Raw genomic sequence first — 18,212 nt, 5'->3', positions numbered from 1 at the left:
TGCTACAGTATGATTCTGCGAGGGGAATTGATTGGAATGTTGAAACATATCTGGGTTTACAGGTACAGAAGGTTGAATGGGGAATGATTGGGAATAATGATTATACTGCGAAGGTAACGGTACTGAGGCAAACGATCGTGACGAATCGGAACGAGAATGAGGGTCATTTTGCAAGTGAGAAATTGGTGCTGTACGAGCTCTATGCGTAACGTAAGAACGTGAAGGATCAGGAGTTAAAAAGGGTTAAAAGCCATTCCGGCGGGTAACGGTACAGTATGAAGTGGAACAGAAGTAAAAGTTGAAGACGTAGCGGAAGAACTTCTCGTTTGGCCGCCCGCTGGGTCGGTCATCAAGTTTCCGTTGGCGCGAGTTGTTTATTTAGGCGTGAAGTCCAATAAGCATTAACAGCAAAGTGAAGATTTAGCGCGTTCGGACTGCACGCGGCCCATAACCTGTTGAAAACAGCTCACGCAGTGACAGCAGAAAGGCAAGAGACAATTTATTCCCCTTTTGGGAGGTCGGAGTATGTACATCGTTTGTCCTCGATCTCGGTACATCTAATCTAATCTACCTCGATCCAGTGTCCTGGACTGCACTCGACGCACAACGTCCAACAGCACCTGCCGGTCGTGAATCTTGATTCCTGACCTAGTGAAGGAATCAAGCGATCAAAAGCATGAGAAATATTTCACTCGTGAAACAGGGTGAAAAAGACTCTTCACTCGCCTCTTACCTCTACCTACGCCGATCCTAAATCGGAAATCTGTCTCTGTCTCGGGATCACAGATGTCGATGCAGATGTCAAAGCGCATCCATCCGAGTCCCCATGCAATCGCAGAACGCCCGACAACAAACGACCTCATTGGCTACTGCTGCCCATAGGATACGTCCATTGGGGCACAGTTTACGCCTTGGACCTGAATGGAATCCAACTAGTAGTGCGCAAGATCTGGATCAATTTCGAGGGTGTTTCCGACTCGCAAATCGGCCGGCGAGTTTGTGAGTACTCTACGCGTGAGAGGCGCCGGTCATGCTGCGAGGGACCTCGAAGTGTTGTCCCGGGTTCTGAATTCCATACTGATGTGACAAGCGTGGGTCCTGAACGATAGAGAGGTTATTAGTGGGTATACTTTATATTTATGTTTACCGTGCTGTGAGAAGGAGACCCAAATGCGACCATGCGCAATACGGGCGCGACTTTGATGATACCGTGACCTTTCTTCCTCCTCTGAGTCCCAGAATAAATCACGCATACGCGGACCCAGCCGACTCGGAGACTCATCTTGTTGCGCGAAAGGTACGGACGGCGCACAGGTCCATATCTGACGTAGATGTGGATGTGGATGTGGAGTGCATAGCGTTTCGTCGTCGTCGCTGGGTACCTTACGATCCCGGCGGCGAAAGTAGATCATCCAGGCATTATTGGCATTTTGCACCGCCAATGCCCGATGGTCGATGGTCGGCGGACGCACGGCGAATATTAATCGTGATGGCAGTGATGGTGATTCAGATGATGAGACTTCGTGGGCGATCATGCTCGAGATTCGAGAGAGCGTGTACAGCCTGTCGATATCGATGCGATTTCGAGTGACCTTGGACCGTGTGCGGGGCGAGGTGCCAAGGCTACGAGGGGCGTGGAGTGGACTACGCCTGCAACGTGATCGCAGCTCACGGGGGACTACAGTCTACGAGTAAGCACGCATATTATAGTCCAGAGGGGATATACCTCACCTTACCTGTATAAGCACATGTGATAAATCAGCTCAGTCACGGTATACCAGATACTGCAATAAAGAGGGGATGTCTTGCAAGCCACGCGTGAAATAAGTTATTAATATTCGTAATTCTTGCTACCTGCCCCCAGAGCCTGCGTACGTGCGAGTCCGACTGAATTCGGTGGTGTCCGATATCGATAGTAAAATCCAGTGGCGTCCGATGGCGAAATTCACGCAGACAGGCAGGTAGCTGAATTCCGGAGCATATGCATATGCATATGCACCTTGCAGTAACACTGTCCAGTATCGCAGTACTGATATCCCGTTTCTGTGATTTGTTACCCGAGCTGACCGCAGGCCTACACGCATGCTCTTTCCTCTACGGTGTGAGCAAAACATGGAGTGGGTATACCTGATAAGTCGTGATATTCGGGTGGACTGAACAAGAGAGGATCAAGAACGAGGATGACGAGTGCTCGTGTTGGAGATTGGAAGAAGCGTACACACAGAGATTGGAAGAAGCGTACACAGACATCAGAAGAAGCATACACATACACAACACACTGAACACTCAAACACTTGCTGAATACTGTATGCTCTGAATCCACCAGCGATGGATAGAGATAATCCATCGCTCACGGCATAACATGCCATGCAAATACCGCATTGTACGAGTACTGCAGTCTGCAGCTTATGATCCGAGTGAGAACTGAGCATTGAGCGCTGGGATATCGATGTCTACCAATGGGCTGACGGAGCGGACGTGGCGAGACGGCGAGCAATTCAGACTTCGGGCGATTCAGGAGACCCAGGTATGTACATACGTCGGGTATCGTAGCGCACGGGGAGCCTTGAATGGCACATTCATTCCGGCGTCCTAGGGAGCCAGTCGCCTGTGGTCCGTATGTACTGTATGTAGGCGTACGTCCGGCCTACACGAGGCTATCATACGGCCGAGGAGATTCTACGTTCGATAATCTATAATCTTAATTGTAATCGTAATCACTGACAGACGGAAAGGTAGATTCGTCGCAGTTCGTGACGATCTGGACGGCACAGCACAGGAATAACAGGGATCATTTTTTTGTCCACATACACATACACACACACATACACACAGGGATCCTAGTCATGGTGAGCCCATGAAGCGCGAATGAAGCCTCGCGGCGATGTAAGTGCTCTACACGTTCCACGTACATAGACAGCAAGGCCAAGGTCCGAAATAGATAATCAAGAACATGCCACTGGTCCCAAGAGCGTGATTATGCCTGAGTCCAAAGATGCATTTTTGGGTACGAACGGTGACTCTGCCAGGAACCTAGGACGCGCGAGTCATTTCTGCGAGCTCGTGACGGGAAGCGGTGTCCTCGTCTCAGTTAGCCTATTTTCAGAAGTCGCAAGCAGGAAATGGAAGGAGGACTCGGCCTACCGGATGTTGGAATTGCAAGAGGGGCTGTGATGCGATGATATGATATGTATTTCCCTGGTTCCCAGTGACCCCAGCTTGGACTCGGAAGCGCTCGACATACGTATGGCCTGACTCGCCGGCCGAGATTTGGCGCTCGGGTGGCAGTGGGATAATGGAGCGCAGGGGGACGAGCAAAGCAAGGATATTCTGCGGTGGCATGATCGTGTGGCATACTAGTAGTCAAGGTGAGGACAAGAGCAAGAGAGAGAAATAAAGGAGGGTAATGAAATTGGATCGCTGCCTGAAAGGCATCGATGGACGGTTGGTAGCATCGCGGAAGACGCATGTCAGATCTGAAGCTATCTCGAGTTCGCGGTATCGACTACGATTTACGGTCACGGGTCGCCTCGAATTGCCTAGAGAGGAGAAAAAGCAGCCGCAAGGCGGGCGGTGCGCTTGCGATGCCTTTGACGTTCTGGAGGCGACACGATGCACAGGAAGCGAGTGAAATGCGAATATGATCTGAGTCAGTTATGCTTCCCTTCTCCCGCACCTGTGTCCTCAGCCTGAGCCGCCTTGGTCCTTGGCCCGTAGCAGGCAGGACTGCCTCTTATTCCACGAGAGATATCCCGATGCGTTCATACGGGAGAGCTATGGCTCGGGTCCGGCCCTGGAGTACATAGAAAGGGACGCGCCGAGCCCGTGGGTTGCTATCGACATGTTTGTGGCCAGCCAGCGACGCGCTTTGAGCCAACTTTTTCTGGGCCTGTTGCTGTACCTCCCTCATCCACCTATTTAAACCCCAACACCTCCCGCCTTTTCCTTCCTCACCACCCGCCCCGCTGCTCCCCCTCATCGCAACCAACGACGAGCACATACTCATCCCAGTAGACGCCAGCGAGCAGAACACCGAACTTCGAGTCATCTAACAACCCATAGCTTTCCAATGGATCACCGTCGTGTCCGCTTCAATAGTGATCCAGTGGATAGCTACAGGCCTATCTCGCCGTCGTCCTCAGAGACAGACAGTATCGAGTCTGACCCGGGTCCATCTACACCACCCTCACCCACGTATACCAACCTGTACAACCTCGCCACACCGCCCACTCCCACACTCGGTCTCAACACCCCCACTCAATCCTCCCAACGCACGCCACGCGCGAGCTACCAGCCCCAAGTCTACACCCCGTCACCCGTCTCGACCAACCTCTCTCCGTCCGAACTATTCTCGAATCTCCCACCCTCCCGACCCGGTCACGCACGCGGTGACTCGTACTCGTCCGGAGGGTATCTCCACCCGCAACCTCCTCCCGTGCCTGTCACCATCAATCCCGCCCTCGCATCCCCTCATCTCGTCTTTGACCTTTCCGCACCCCCGAACCGTCAGAGTCTTCACCTGCCCGCCTCCGCACTCGCCGCACCCGCCACATTCCCACCGGTACCCTCCATCGTGCTCCAGTGCCCGTCCTTGCCCTGGAATATCACCGTCGAGCCTTCGCCCACTGCCTCACCCAACAGCGCAAAGTTCATCTCGGTACAGGACGTGCTCGACGCCCTGTACAGCAATATGAGGACGCCGGTGAAGGAGGCGGAGTTTAAGGCTCTGGCTCCGGCCATGGGCAAGGCCGTGAGCGATGCGTTCGAAAAGAGGTGGAGGGCGTTCGTGAACGGGATGGAGAGGGAGAAGGAGAGGGGAAAGGGCGTGAAGAGGGTCGATTTCTTGGTCGGCAAGACGAGGGTGGACGGTTTGAATAAGACCTCGGGGACGAAAGACGATTCTTGGGTGTTCAATGTGCGGTGATGAACGGTCCTGGTGACGACCGCGTTTTGCTATTTGTGAGCATCATTTCCCTCCGTTTTTTTTTCTTTTTTCTCTGGTTTGAGATGGTCGTGTGCTCATGGATGTTGGTCACGCAGATTGGTTCCCACGCATGCAGTATAATCAACGACGATGAAGAAGAAAACGAAGAAGAATTCCCTAAATCAATCCAAAAGCATCTGTACTCTCCACACGTCCCGCTAGGCAGTGCGCCTCCGGTTCATTAGTTGTCTGTTGTCTATTATATGTAACATACCCCGTCTCCATCTCGTTCCCCATTCCGAACCGTCTCCATCATCGACATCGACATCATCATTGCCCCTTTGCCTCCCATCCCGTCCCGTCCCTCCCATCACACGCCACGCACTCCTCATCAGTCATCACCGTCCTCCTCCCACCTATCCCCATCCGTTTCAATTTCACTTCCGACTGGCTCGACGCCACTTGATTTTCTATTCTACAGTATACGTACCTTATTCCCTTCCTTTTATTCTTCCCTCTTCCGCCACACCGCCGCCCACACCGCCGCTCATCACCGGTCACCAACGGACGGTCTACATATCACTATTCCCTCACCTTATTCGCTTTCGCTCTCGTTGTCAAGCTGCCGCTTAACATTATCCTTTATCCTTTATCCCTTATCCTTTATCCTTTATCTTCTGACTTCTGGTTTTTTGATTCTGCACCGTTACCGTTACCGTTACTGTTACCGTTACTGCTCTCCGCCCGTCATCCGTCCGTCGCAAACCATCGTACGCTCTCCGCTCTAGCTATCTCGCCCCTTAATTCGATTCCTCCTTCCCCATTCCTGGCTTTTCTCCTCCTTCCTCCTTATGCCGCTTTTTCTTTGGGTTGTTACGTACATTTATGTCCATTCTTCCCTCCATTCATTCCTGGTTTCTTTTTGTGTTTGTGTATGTCTTATGAACGAGACGAACGAAACGAACTCGATAGATTCTTTACTTAAAGCTTGAACGTTGATCATCCATGCACTGTCTTTTTTCGGTCTCTGAATCCCCTTGAATATCTTTGGACTCCTTTCTCCCGCTTCCATCCCCGCCTTCCCACCTTCGCAACCCAACCCAACCCAACCCAATCCTCACATTCGTCGCTTTCGCATGCACACATACATATGTCTTGTCTTGCCGAAATCGTCGACGGTGGGTTACTAGATAGTAGATACTTTACGACACGATCCTTGGCATAGCTACATATATGAAGACGAGGCAGGGGACGAAGACGGAGAATAAATGAAGAATTGTTGTTGTATGTATAAGTGTTTTTTTGTGTGATTCCTTGCGTGCGTTCATACACTGGCACCAGAAAGTAAGCAGCGCCCGTCAGCCATTCCGGCTCCCCTGGGCCCTCTCGACCGTCTGCACACCGCAACTTCAACTTCGCGTACAGTAAGCCTTCGAACTCATCCGTCCCGCCCACTCTGAGTCTCCAAACTCGAAGATAAAGTACTTACCTCCGCCGAGACCAACAACTCCACTCCAGTCTCCTGATATCAATCCGCTCGAAACGCCCGATCGGGAAGACGTATGTCCCGAAATGGAAGGCGGACGTACATACAAAAAAAAAACGAAACGCGTCTGGACGCGTCGCGCTGATACACGTGTTTGTTCGCGAGATCGCGTTTGGGTTGGATACAGGTCTGCGACTGGCACGTGGCCGGGAGAGGTCGTGTTCTCCTCGACGCGACGCCAAACGCAACAATAAGCCTGTATGGGGCCGCAATTTTTTTTTCTCTGCATGCATCGATAACGCACGCCCGCCCGCCTGCTAATGAAGCAGACAAATTTCCATGAAGTCAGAAGCATGCGGCGCTGCGGCTGCTTTTGATTCATGAACCGACACAACACCAATCACTTCATCTCTCGAGACATCTTGTGCGTATACGCTGGGCGGCCGGGGGGGCTTACAAGGGCGCACGGATTAGAGTTTGTTGTGGACCTTCCCTTTCCATGTTCCGTCTCCGTCTCTTGTCTTTCCTTTCGCGGTCTGTCTATCATCCAAGTGACCCGCCTCCGATCCCGTCGTCTTCGATCCGTCTTTTGCGGCCTCAGTGCTCATCCTCGTTTACTCCTTTCAGATATCTGTGGTTATTTTTTGCTGCTCTGCTTCAGGGACCGTCGGTGCGTCATCCTCGCGCCGTGGCAAGTATGTACTTCATGAGAACGAAACACCCTCCCGATGTGTACCCCCCTGCAAGATTAAGCTCGGGAACGGCATCGACGGTACTGCCAGTGTTACTGTCGATGCAGTGCGTACTGCCCACGATTACGAGGACTACGAGTATGTACATGGGATCACATATCCTTGCATATACCCTGGCTACATAAATAGGTCCTAGGATGCAGTTCGGATCTGTCCAGTGCCCATCCGGAATGATCTCGGTATGTGGCTTCCCCTTCTTACCATAATATTTCTCTAAATTTGAGGAAAATGACCATCGATGTCGTGCGATTGACCTATGGGTTTACGGTCCACACCATCGCATGCATGGTTATGTTAGGGATGGGGGGGCATGCATGCAGGAACCCTGGACCCTAGTATCCCACTCCACCACCTTCCTCCCGCACACATCCGTGCCCAAGGCTGGAAATACGTCCAAACCGTGTCCCTCGGTCGTTGCGCATATGATCGTGGGTTGTCGGGACGCGTGTACGTATCGTCTGGGCATCATATAGCGAGAGGAGACGCTGTTATAGAAATAGAAACAGACAGGGAAACGGGCGGGGGAGGAGCGAGTCCCGATGGATGGACGGCCCAATGCGGAGGGCGGGATCAACAACGATACCGTGAGTCCGTGATACGGGTGATTTGGTGAGATGTGAAGGTAGGGAAGGGGAGAGGTGCAGAAGGACGGATTCAGACAGCCCTTCGACGTGGAGCTGTTCCAGGCTGTTGCCCGTTTGGAGCCCTTTCTTCCTGTCACCCATCAGTCTTCTTCTTCTTCCCTTCCCTCTTCTCTTCTCTGTTCTTTTTTTTCCTTTGCCTTCGCGTCTACTTCGCAGGCCAAGATTCTGCGGTCTTCTTGTGGGACAGGAGGCCCCACGAACGTGGAATGGGAAAATCCTATTCTCACGTACAGATGGCGCTCGAGTAGCCAAGTTCATTTTCGGGCTGCATATTATATCCTGACTTTGGCTCGGACGAGGAGACGGATGTGGACGTCTTCGTGGAGCTGACGAGACGGATCTATAAACATAGGGAGGCGGTCTTCTTCGCCTTGAGCCTTTTTCGAATGGTGGAGAACATATTCGATTTCTCATGATCCATCACTCGCGTGCGGACTTTGTCGGCGCGTTCTCCCACTCAGGTCTTGATCCTATTCATCGTTTGCACTTCCGGATTGTGAGGCAATGGGGTCAATAGCTAGCCGTTCAAACATGGCCGTATGTGTGGCGTTGATGTGTGGCGCTGGGGCAGCACCACTGGTACTGCGGAGATTGAATGTTGAACGTCCTGTCAACGACTATCGTCCACCATCATCTCCGTCTGCGTTGATTCGATTGTGATCGTTGATGCGGATGAGCTAGAATAAACTGGGTGGAAGGGATCCGAGAGTGGATGAGCGTTCCAAGGTTGACGCCATCTAATATCTTGGATAATCCTCATTGACCATGATCATGGGGTACTGCGTTGTTCAGTCAAGTTTCAAAACGGTTCGTCAGATCATACGGACGGTAACGCACCCTCTTGCTTGATATAGACGACTGAGATCTCTGGAACATGCGTTCCGCGGGGCCACTCCCGCTGAACTGATAATGTGAGATGACAGTGGGCTGTCAACATCAGGAATCACCTTGGGCCTCGACGCTCTTGCATCAACAATCCAGGTCTCAACATCCCCCATTTCTCGTATCACAGATACAGAATGTGTGCAAAGGGACAGTAACCCCGAGCAGCGTTCGAGGTTCGAGAACCACTTCGAGTTTATCAGCCCGTGATTGCTGATAACTTACAAGCTGTTTGTTCTAACAGTCGCCTGACGATGAGCCAATGGATGGTCAATCTATTTTGTGGAAGCGTTGCCGAAAGAAACGCAATGAACCCATCTTACGCCGCAAAACCTGCGTCGAGCACACCAAGACCGGTTAGTGTTTTTGTTTTGGTAAGGTGTCACGATCGGCTGATTACTCCGGCCCTCTGACAGATTCGAACGGTTCGTCAGATTCGCCCTTTAGGATTGATAAACCCGCCCGGAAAGGGGCGTTGCGAGGGTAGTTGAATGCTTCAGACTCTCCTCTTTGCTTTGGGCGGACTGTCATCATGATTGAGATGCCCTCTCGTGTCGTCTGCATCACTGGGTTGCGATCTCATTGCGTTCCCCGCATTACTGATGCAGGGTATGCCTCTAATATTCCGCGAGCGTTTCGGTTGACGAAATCTTGATACAGACTGCCCAAGATGAGCGGACTGGCGGATGTTCAGCCTTTGATGGTGGACAGCACGAACGATGAGCGGCGAATAGGATGGGTTGGAGATAATCCAAGAATCAACGGCGATTGCACAACTATATTCTGTTGTTTCACTCACCGGGGGTTCGTGGTTTCTATCGGTGAGTTTCTTCAGCTATGCAACATTTCCCGATTTAATCTTATATACATAGACTGGCTATACATCGGCCAAAGTCCATCGTACCTGCAGAACATCATCAGTCCTGGCAACGGGCGCTCTGAGCTCCACGGCGTCTCTCACTCCAAGGTATAGAAGACCGTCATGGACTGCCAATGCCGAAGAATGGTTCATTCGTAGGATATTTATTTCTGTCTGACTTGCGGTGCAATCCAGTGTACCCTCCGACTGAAGCGCCAAAGACGTCGCGGATCCTCGAACGAGGTTATTCCAGTCCTTTCTCGGCCTCAGGCGGTTATTTTCTAAGAATACGAGGTGTTCCATCCTGTACGCTTTGGAGTTAGCAAACAAGAATATAGGTACACATTGGTATGTCGGGGGCAGTTCAAAGCGATCCATCCAGGTATGCCAGTCTATTCTTGTTCACTGGCGGCTGTCCTTGGCTGACGACTCGATGAAGAAGCTAGCACCGCGTCGCCGATGATGTCGAAGGTTCATTGCATGATATTCTTCTCTCCATTCGGTCAAGGGATATTCAGCTTTAAATAAGCATGGCGAGTGTGAATCTCCTATTGACGCTTTGAGCTCATACTTACCTCGACTCTGATATCCATAGCCACTCTGCGCGATCCCTACAGCGTTCGAGTGCATCGGGAGTTTCAAGTTTCAGCCCCCCAAACTCCCATATAATCCTGCCGAGATGGCGCCGGTGCGCTACTATCAGCCTTGTGGTCAACGCACACAGCATCCGTTCTGGTAACTTTTCCTTGTCCTGCTTTGTATAATACGCCACCCCGACATTGCCCGAGCTCGCCACATGGCCCATCCATCTCCTTTCGTATAAAACTTCCCGTTTGCATCTGCAACTTTGTTTGGCGAACACGAGGTGATGAAGCAGTAAGTCACTCGATCACAAACCCAGCCTTGGACTCCTTGTTCAAGTTGTGCGTGGTTAGGTGACATGCACGAACACACGAATGGCTGGCATGCGATTGGTGGCGGGAAGGCCCGGAAGATGGTAAGTATGAATGTTCGTATGCCGAGCACTGGCATCATCGTCACCGCAGTGAATTCGATCGACTCGTGAAGTTCATTCACGTCTCAACAGTAGATGAATAATGCTTCTGGCTGCGGCTACTCACGTCCACGGCTTGCTGAGGACGGTGGTGGGTAGGTGGCTATCTAAACGTCTACCGTGTACGCGCAGATCGGCCTGGCTCTTACTCTGGATTTTTAGAGCCTGGACAGGAGCGTTTAATAAAGGCCGATGTTTAAGACGAAGGGGGACCAAGTCCCATGCTAAATCCCAAACTGCACCTTCTTTGGTGACGCATCTACTTATTCCGGCAGAATTCGGCGGGTATAAAAATGAGGCCGATCCCAAGCTAATCCAACATTTCGTAGCATTCTAAACTCAGCGTAAATAAGTGTTATCAAGGGCAATACAACGATTTATTGCAAGCGTCTGCGGGAATCCGTGATAGGCTGTTGTGAAATTTGTGTGAAATACTTACAAGTGAGATAGCAAAAATAGACGAATCACCAGTACTGCTTGCCTTCAAGTCGTATTCCCTGAAAATTCGCCACTGTTGGCTCTGCGGTCGTCCTCAGCATTGCACTTCCTTCCTTCTTCAAACGATATGGCGGGTACGTTTGCCTCGTTCCCGCACCTTTGTTTGGCAAGTTCCGCTTGGATGGCATGGTCAGAGGGTCTGACTCTGCTGGGATAACATGACCGTTTCTTCCTATATTCTCCAGCGAGGTATTGTATAGGATGGCTTAGCGAAGGATGTTGTTGCACCAATGTTGTACAATCCTCAGCGACTCCCTCGTATTCGTTCTCTCATACAGCCCTTTCTCGATTTCACCCACGTCACTACCAACCCACCCCCCTTTTATCACTCGATATGGCTAGCAGAGATCCGTCCTGCAGCTCTTCCTGCTGGCCATACAGATACTTACTGTCCGCATCCAGGCCGTGACTGGATCAGGGATCTCAACAACTACTTGCAAAGTACCGGGCAGGCTGCGGACTTGTGCTGGTGCATAGACGCTACGGATCAGTACAACACGGGGACCATCTATGTTACTGCGAAGTGTGCGTTCACTCCTGCTTTTCCGTGTCTCGTACCAATCCCGACTCTTCGTTTAACAGTGGGCGGAGTGCCCATCGCGAGTGGAGAAGGAACTACCAGGAGCGCTGCAAAGTCCAAGGCGGCGCAGGCATATCTGACCAGTATCGGCCTTTAATTCTACGTATGCATAGATTTTCGAAGTGAGTTTTTCAGCCTATAAGTCTCCGCCCAGTGACTTACAGCCCTTCTATGGTACTTATTCTATCCAGTCACATAGCACCGGCACTGAACAGTACAATTGCAAGGAAACAATGAGGCAGTCGAGGGGAAAGCGGGGTACATGCGTGTGTGCTAGACAATCCGAGTATGTTCTGTGATGTTCCCGTTTCATCTCAAGAGCCCGGAGAGGTGCGACGGTAAAATAGAATAACTCAAGAAGGTTCAAGGAGCTACCCACCCTCAATGTTGATAGTCCAGAGGAAACAAAAAGGAAGATCGGCTCAACATCGACCATGGCTGAGAGTGTCATAGGAAAACCCACAGGCTGACCATAGGCTTACCAGTGATTGACGGCAAGTGGCATCAATGCAGCCTGCAGCACGACAGGCTGCAGGAACACCCTTCTCCTTCGCATATCCTGCCTTGTCGATGTTCGGTTTATTGTACTCATCCGACTCGTCGGCTGTAGTATGACAAGGTGGTGAGTGTCAGGAATCAATTGTTTCCCCAGTGAGCCGATGCATGAGGCACTGGTTATTTCAAACGGGAGGATACCGGGTGCGATGTTGTTGACGCGGACGTTCAAACGTTCACTCCCGGACGAGGCAACTCGTAGTACGTATGAATGAACCAGAACTCAATCCAAAAGCGACCTCACACCACTTTGGGTGCTGCTCAGAACAGTTAAATCCAAGAAAACATTGTTCTACGATTTATTGCATCGCCATTCGACTCCCATAAAAACGACCCTATCGCTGCCACCGCCTGTGGGTCATCCGAGTCAAATTCCTCATTTTTACACGACAATCTTGACCATGAACCGCCACACCATACTCTGATAGCTTTTTCGTGTCTTTCGAAACTCGCGATCTACGTGCCGAAAGAGTCTCCAATGCCAGAGTACTAGCTTTGGCAAGGTTCTCTCCCCGCCTTAACTGTAGAACGGCTGTGAACTGGGAACGGTTTCGCTCTATGACAATGCGATTGGCAGAAGGCTCCAGTTTATATCTCTCGTGACCGAGCATGTCGACCAAAATCTCTTTGTGGACCCATGCTGCACGACGTCCGTCCAGGAACTGGAATTGGCGGAAGAGTATGCTAAGCAAATGTTGCAGAGTTCCTGGGTGCCCATAGCGAATAACCTTGTAGATATCGTCGACTAACGACGGTTCACGGTGAGGGTCACAGGCCCGACTGAGGAATTCCCGAGGAAACTGCGCCCAGAACCCCGCGTACACTTCGAGATTGGGGATCTTGACATAACCTTTCTGGCCGTTGACAGTTCCACTCTGTTAAGCCCCACAAGGGTGTTTCAATAAGATAAGATATGACGGTAAGAAGAGGTCCAAAGAGAAACTGTTGCGAACCTTCACACTCAGGTAACCTCACTGTATAAATATCATGCAAATACACTTGTCGAGCTCATCATTAGGCGTCGATGAGATACGCGGTATACTACTCGATTCAAGTCAATGTGTGCCTGAAGAGAATAGTTAAGCATAACATACTTCTCAGCGCTCAGAGCTTCAGCCCATTCAACGAGTACGCTCTCGGATTGTCTCCTCGCAAGATCGAAGAACGGCTGAATGAGGGTACCAGACGCCTGTTCCAAAAGGCGTAATAGGCCTTGGACGAGCTATCTCAGTGGTGTTTTACTTGAGAAATGTAAAGTAGGCGGGGAACTCACCTATATCGTTACAGTATCTTTCCACGATCGAGCGCTTTAGCGACAGAGAGGGTTGTATATGACATTTCCATCATATGTTTCGTAGCCCTCGTAGAGTTTTTGGAGATCGTGCATCGTGAGCTAATGAGGATATTCAGCTAAAACCACGACTGAGAGTTGAGAGTATTGCGCACTCTTGGACTGTGAAGGTCAATCTGGGACATTATCAGGAGGTTTTCGACATCTCCCTCTGAAAACATAGTCGCCGTCGAAAGGGAAGTATCGGCACCGTGCAGTGTGTGCACCTACGGGGGACTCGATAAAAGAATGTGTCGGGAAGACGGCTGGATGAACTCACTTGCAACGGGTCCGCGTCGGTACCCCAGCTACTCTTAGAGACGTTGAAAGCTCCAACCATGAGTGCGAAACGCAAGGCGTCCCGATCCTTCCCACCGAGTGAGCGAGACAGAGAAAGGTTGAGGTAAGATGAACAAACTGACGAACCTCGGAGGCTTTGTGATAGAATTTCGTATAAAACTCCTCAGCCTCCAAATGTGCGCCATCAGACCGAGCATCAATAAAATCTTGGATTTAGACTTACAGCTCTCAAATCCTCTATAGCTTTCTCGTCATTGGCAGAGTCCAAGGACCTAAGTGGTTTGTCATATTCGTCAATCAGCACCACCACCTGGACCTGTGTAGCTATCGAGATGAGCTTGATGAGATGCTTGAGGGAAAGGGCGAGGACATCAGGGTCGACCTTTTCGAGGGGCCTGGGTGCCTCACTGTAGATATCTAAAGTCCTCAGATGTTCGGGGTCCATGAGGGAAGCAGTGAGGTACGGCTGCCAGTAACACCAAGACTGGTGCATCATGTATGCAATTCTCTCAAAATAATCCGATGGGCGATCTACCTGTGCATGAAGACAAGGCATCGGTAAACGAATTGGACGAGCATTATTGACGACATACCATGTGGGTGAAAGTTGGGACTGGATATTTAGCGAAGTGCTCCTCGAAGCGCCAAGTGTTCGATGGAGTCAGCGCATCCAGCGGGATGTTCTGCAATTGTTTCAGGCGCTGTTCTTTATTAACCACCCACGGGTATTCGTGTCCTGACCTCAAGCAGAAGCTAAGGCGAAAATAGTCCAGATACGACGCACTCCCAGACACAGAAGGAATAGCACGAAGTTTCTCACTCACTCGATCATCTGCAGCAATGTACTTTTCCCCGATCCACGAGGGGAAATAAGGACATGGATGCCCGGTTTCCCTAAGAGAATCTCGAGAGCAAAACTCTTGTCTACATAGGCATGTCGCTCGAACCTCGGGTCGGGTGCCACAACCCTATGAAAATGCAGGTTTCCGCTGCTAATGGTCCCGCCGTGGACGGTACTCGTCCGTCGAGGTCGAGCAGGCATCGAGTGGGTGATGGGTCAATTAGGTGGCGCAGGACAGGATACGAAGCGCTCGAAAGTTTCGAGCCTAAATCGAAGGTATTTGTACCATTGCAACACGTGGGTAACATCAAAGAGCGAAATTGTGGGGCGAGTCACGCTCAATTCAGTTGTTCCCAAGTGAACCTGAAAGGACAAACCTGGATTCTGAGGATATTCGTACACGGCTGTCATGATCAGTACAGGGAAGCATGGACAACACGACTGTCATAGCCGTCGAAGGCCCAGACGCAAATACAATAGATATCCATTCGTCACACACAGGGAACATACGGACGTCCAACCTTCCGAGCCAGTCCTTCGAAGACAACCACTGAACATGAGTAACGTTGAGCGAATATAGACAGAGAAAAGTAGAGATAATTAAATAGCCAGGTTATACTCGTACTCCGATCCTCCGCTCTGAGCTATCCAAAGTACAATGGCTGAAAGCATGAGCGCCACGTTTTGTGAAACGTTCGCGTACCCATAGTAGAGGAATTGATCGGGGTAGTCATTCAGGATGTACTTGAGCACCAGGACCGTCTGATAGCGACAAATCGTAACCGAGCACAGGTCAATAAAACAACTCTCCTGCGAATGAGCGACTAGTGAAGAAGACGTACGACACTCCCTGCCAGTCCTCCAGCCATCAACGCAAAGCCTATGAACAAAATCGACCTTGCTCTCCAGACCGCCCTCGCATCTCCAAACGCGGTGTCCCCATCCCCTCTCACGCGATCCTTGTCAATCAGGTTGATGATGATCATGCCGAGCAGGCTACAGATGCCCGGGATCCAGTCGACGAAGGAGACATGAACTGGAACGGGTCGTTCGGGCTCGTTTCTTGGGGAGTGTGCGTGCGCTGAAAGGATGGCGGCGTCTAGGAATGTCCAGTTTGCCAGTGCGAACTATATTTCCGAAAGGATAGTATTGTATCCGAGGGCATAATTCATCGTATTAGCTCTAACGACCATCGTGGAATTAGGGGGGAGACATACGAGGCCTCCAGCAAGATAGACGCCTATCGTGCGCCGGTGTTTTCCGAAAGAGATGTTGAGGTTGGGGAATGGGTTCAAGCAGACACGACGAGGGTCATAGTTGGAGCGAGGAAGAGACATGACTGCTCGTCGTCGAGGATAGAGGGTATGCGTTGATCGTGGTCTACAAGCCTGCGCGCAGCCGTGGGAGGCGCGTGGGAACAAGTGAGTACTCTGGCCGAAAGCAGCCGTGTGGCACATGAGGGCGGGAGGCAGTGGCCCAACTACAAAACATCAAACGTTCTTCAAGTTCCAACAATTCAGAAAGGCAGTAAATATATACATATGAGTGTTATATACAACAAGTTACGACCACACGAATTCAATGCTAGATGGTCATAGAATCAAGCATGGTGGACATCTCGGAGTCGACCTCCCCCGCACTGCCAGTAGACACATCCTGACGTCGATGCCAACCGGACATTGACCTACACTGAACATAACATTCGTTCCCAAGTATGGCCAAGCTATATACCAGAGTTTTAGATTCTCCTTCTCGACAGTGAGACTTGAAGCGGTCCAACAACTCCGAGGCTTCCTCCAGGCTCGAGCGCGCTGCTTGAACACAGAGAAGGACTTCTTTGTTCAATTCGGTTAGATTGACGGCCCTGATATCAATTCTGCCAGATCGAGGCTCAATTTCACTTGCATATGCCCACCCGTCCCTAGATTCCGTGCGGTAGTGAAGAAGACTGAGAATGAAGAAGGCGTAGCCCGTGTCGCCTAAGCGGTCAGAAACGGAGAAAGTCATGGACTCAAGAGTCTGGTTGAGGGATAATTGAACACGGTTCACGTCGCCTGAAAGGATTGAAGCATGGAGCTCGTCGGCGAGGAGCGAGGAGCGGCTGCCATAGCGCCACCAGTAGTCCTGGGCTTTTACCTCGACCCAGTCGCCCCAGAATCCGAGATGGACCTCCTTGTTCGGAATTCGAACACGTCCAAAGTCGGGATTGTGAGGCATTTCCGAGATCTACAGAGGTTACGTTCAGTCAAATGGCCAGCGCATCAGAAAGAAATACGACATACTCTCTTGACACTAAGAAGTCCCATGGCTACCAGCAGCGTGAATGTTCCGTCGTCGTCTACGCTTGGACCAGGACTAGAGAACAAATAGTAGGATTTGAACCACTGTTTTGAAGATAAAGAGTATTACTGAACCTACTCTTGAATCTTTAGTTTGCCTATTGGAGAAAGGAAAATTCGAGTTGACCCTCCTGAAGCGAGAACAAGAAGCTCTGCTTTGGCGTCCTTGGAGGCTAATGAAATATTCTGGTAGCCTCGGCCTAGCAGTTCTACAAGATATTCTGTCAGTTATGATGGTAACGAGTACAAGGAGGGCCATGACGTGGGTACCTTTATGTTTCAAATACGACACGAGCTCTCCTGAGGTCAAAGCTTGCGATACGGAGGAGTGTCTATAGAGCCGCGTTCCATCGGGGGCGTAGTATCCTCCATACCAGGATCGGAGATCCTCTAGAGTCATCTTTGAAGCAATACCCGGCTGGGCATAAACATTAGTCACGGCGGGTAGTACTCATATTCGACAGACCTACGTTGGTGAGCAAAGCAGACTGCCAGAGCTTTAAGACATCTTCCTCCGTGCACATGAGGCTGTTAGTATCGACGACTTCAGACATGACGGTAGAGTGAAAAGTATGGAACAGAGATACGCGGCTGGGGTGTGCTGGGGTGAGAGGTGTGTTGTAGTCCGAGATCAAGTTGTGACTACGGGGTTTTATAGGCAACAGTGCCAACGGCACGTGTGACACTCTGGCACTGATTACAGCCTTTGTCTCTTTGTCGTTTCGCTGTGCCCGATCCCACGCTAGTTCAGAAAGACAAAGCGTTAGCCTGACACAGAGTAAGAAATGTATTGTCCATGAGGTGTCACCCGGCGCTGGTGGCAACCGTAACCGTTGCCCGTTGTGCCCTCAATTCTGACCGGAAGTTGTGGGAGGACTAAGTAGTCGGTCGGGCCACCTCCTCGCTATCATGGCCACTTCATGTTTATCTTTACTTGTCACATCTTTAAGAACGATCTCACCTTTAATATCACCAATTATGTTTACCGAGTGACTTCCAACCGCGATGGTGAACGATGTCATGAGTATGGGCCACATCAAGGCCACACGCCACTAAAAGTCGAGTCAAGCACGTGGCCGTGTTAGTGGCTGCTTTTGGCTGTTTTCGGTGCGAAGATCGATTTGGGCTTGCTTCAAACCCGGTCAACAAAATTCTTGCACGAGTCATC

At 50.9% G+C, this 18,212-nt stretch overlaps 4 protein-coding genes across 4 annotated transcripts; 2 read left to right on the top strand and 2 right to left on the bottom strand.

Annotated features, from left to right (window-relative positions):
* Positions 1 to 3,708: 3,708 nt before the first annotated feature.
* STEHIDRAFT_76247 (uncharacterized protein) lies at positions 3,709 to 6,021 on the top strand. The gene is made up of 2 exons (XM_007301568.1): positions 3,709 to 4,959; positions 5,041 to 6,021. The coding sequence occupies exon 1, from the start codon at positions 4,070 to 4,072 to the stop codon at positions 4,922 to 4,924; it is 855 nt and encodes a 284-aa protein (XP_007301630.1). The 5' UTR covers positions 3,709 to 4,069; the 3' UTR covers positions 4,925 to 4,959; positions 5,041 to 6,021.
* Positions 6,022 to 11,329: 5,308 nt separating this feature from the next.
* STEHIDRAFT_154969 (uncharacterized protein) lies at positions 11,330 to 11,776 on the top strand (the record flags this gene model as incomplete). The annotated part of the gene is made up of 2 exons (XM_007302089.1): positions 11,330 to 11,624; positions 11,682 to 11,776. The coding sequence occupies 2 exons, from the start codon at positions 11,330 to 11,332 to the stop codon at positions 11,774 to 11,776; spliced, it is 390 nt and encodes a 129-aa protein (XP_007302151.1).
* A 3,308-nt stretch (positions 11,777 to 15,084) lies between these two features.
* Positions 15,085 to 16,042, bottom strand: STEHIDRAFT_94447 (UPF0220-domain-containing protein; the record flags this gene model as incomplete). Its single annotated transcript, XM_007302088.1, has 3 exons — positions 15,085 to 15,467; positions 15,548 to 15,832; positions 15,923 to 16,042. The coding sequence occupies 3 exons, from the start codon at positions 16,040 to 16,042 to the stop codon at positions 15,306 to 15,308; spliced, it is 567 nt and encodes a 188-aa protein (XP_007302150.1). The 3' UTR covers positions 15,085 to 15,305.
* A 247-nt stretch (positions 16,043 to 16,289) lies between these two features.
* On the bottom strand, positions 16,290 to 17,598 carry STEHIDRAFT_154967 (uncharacterized protein; the record flags this gene model as incomplete). The annotated part of the gene is made up of 6 exons (XM_007302087.1): positions 16,290 to 16,361; positions 16,437 to 16,931; positions 16,988 to 17,060; positions 17,124 to 17,253; positions 17,315 to 17,462; positions 17,515 to 17,598. 6 exons carry the CDS (start codon positions 17,596 to 17,598, stop codon positions 16,290 to 16,292), a joined length of 1,002 nt encoding a protein of 333 aa, XP_007302149.1.
* Between the last annotated feature and the right edge of the window lie 614 nt (positions 17,599 to 18,212).

This window comes from Stereum hirsutum (assembly GCF_000264905.1).
Source record: "Stereum hirsutum FP-91666 SS1 unplaced genomic scaffold STEHIscaffold_4, whole genome shotgun sequence".
NCBI classification, from domain to species: Eukaryota; Fungi; Basidiomycota; class Agaricomycetes; order Russulales; family Stereaceae; genus Stereum; species Stereum hirsutum.
The sequence above is the reverse complement of the archived record's forward strand: the minus strand, read 5'-3'. Positions and strand labels throughout refer to the sequence as shown.

Bases quoted from the DNA above. Each gene is read 5' to 3' on its own strand.
- STEHIDRAFT_76247 (XM_007301568.1), top strand. From the start codon at position 4,070: ATGGATCACCGTCGTGTCCGCTTCAATAGTGATCCAGTGGATAGCTAC.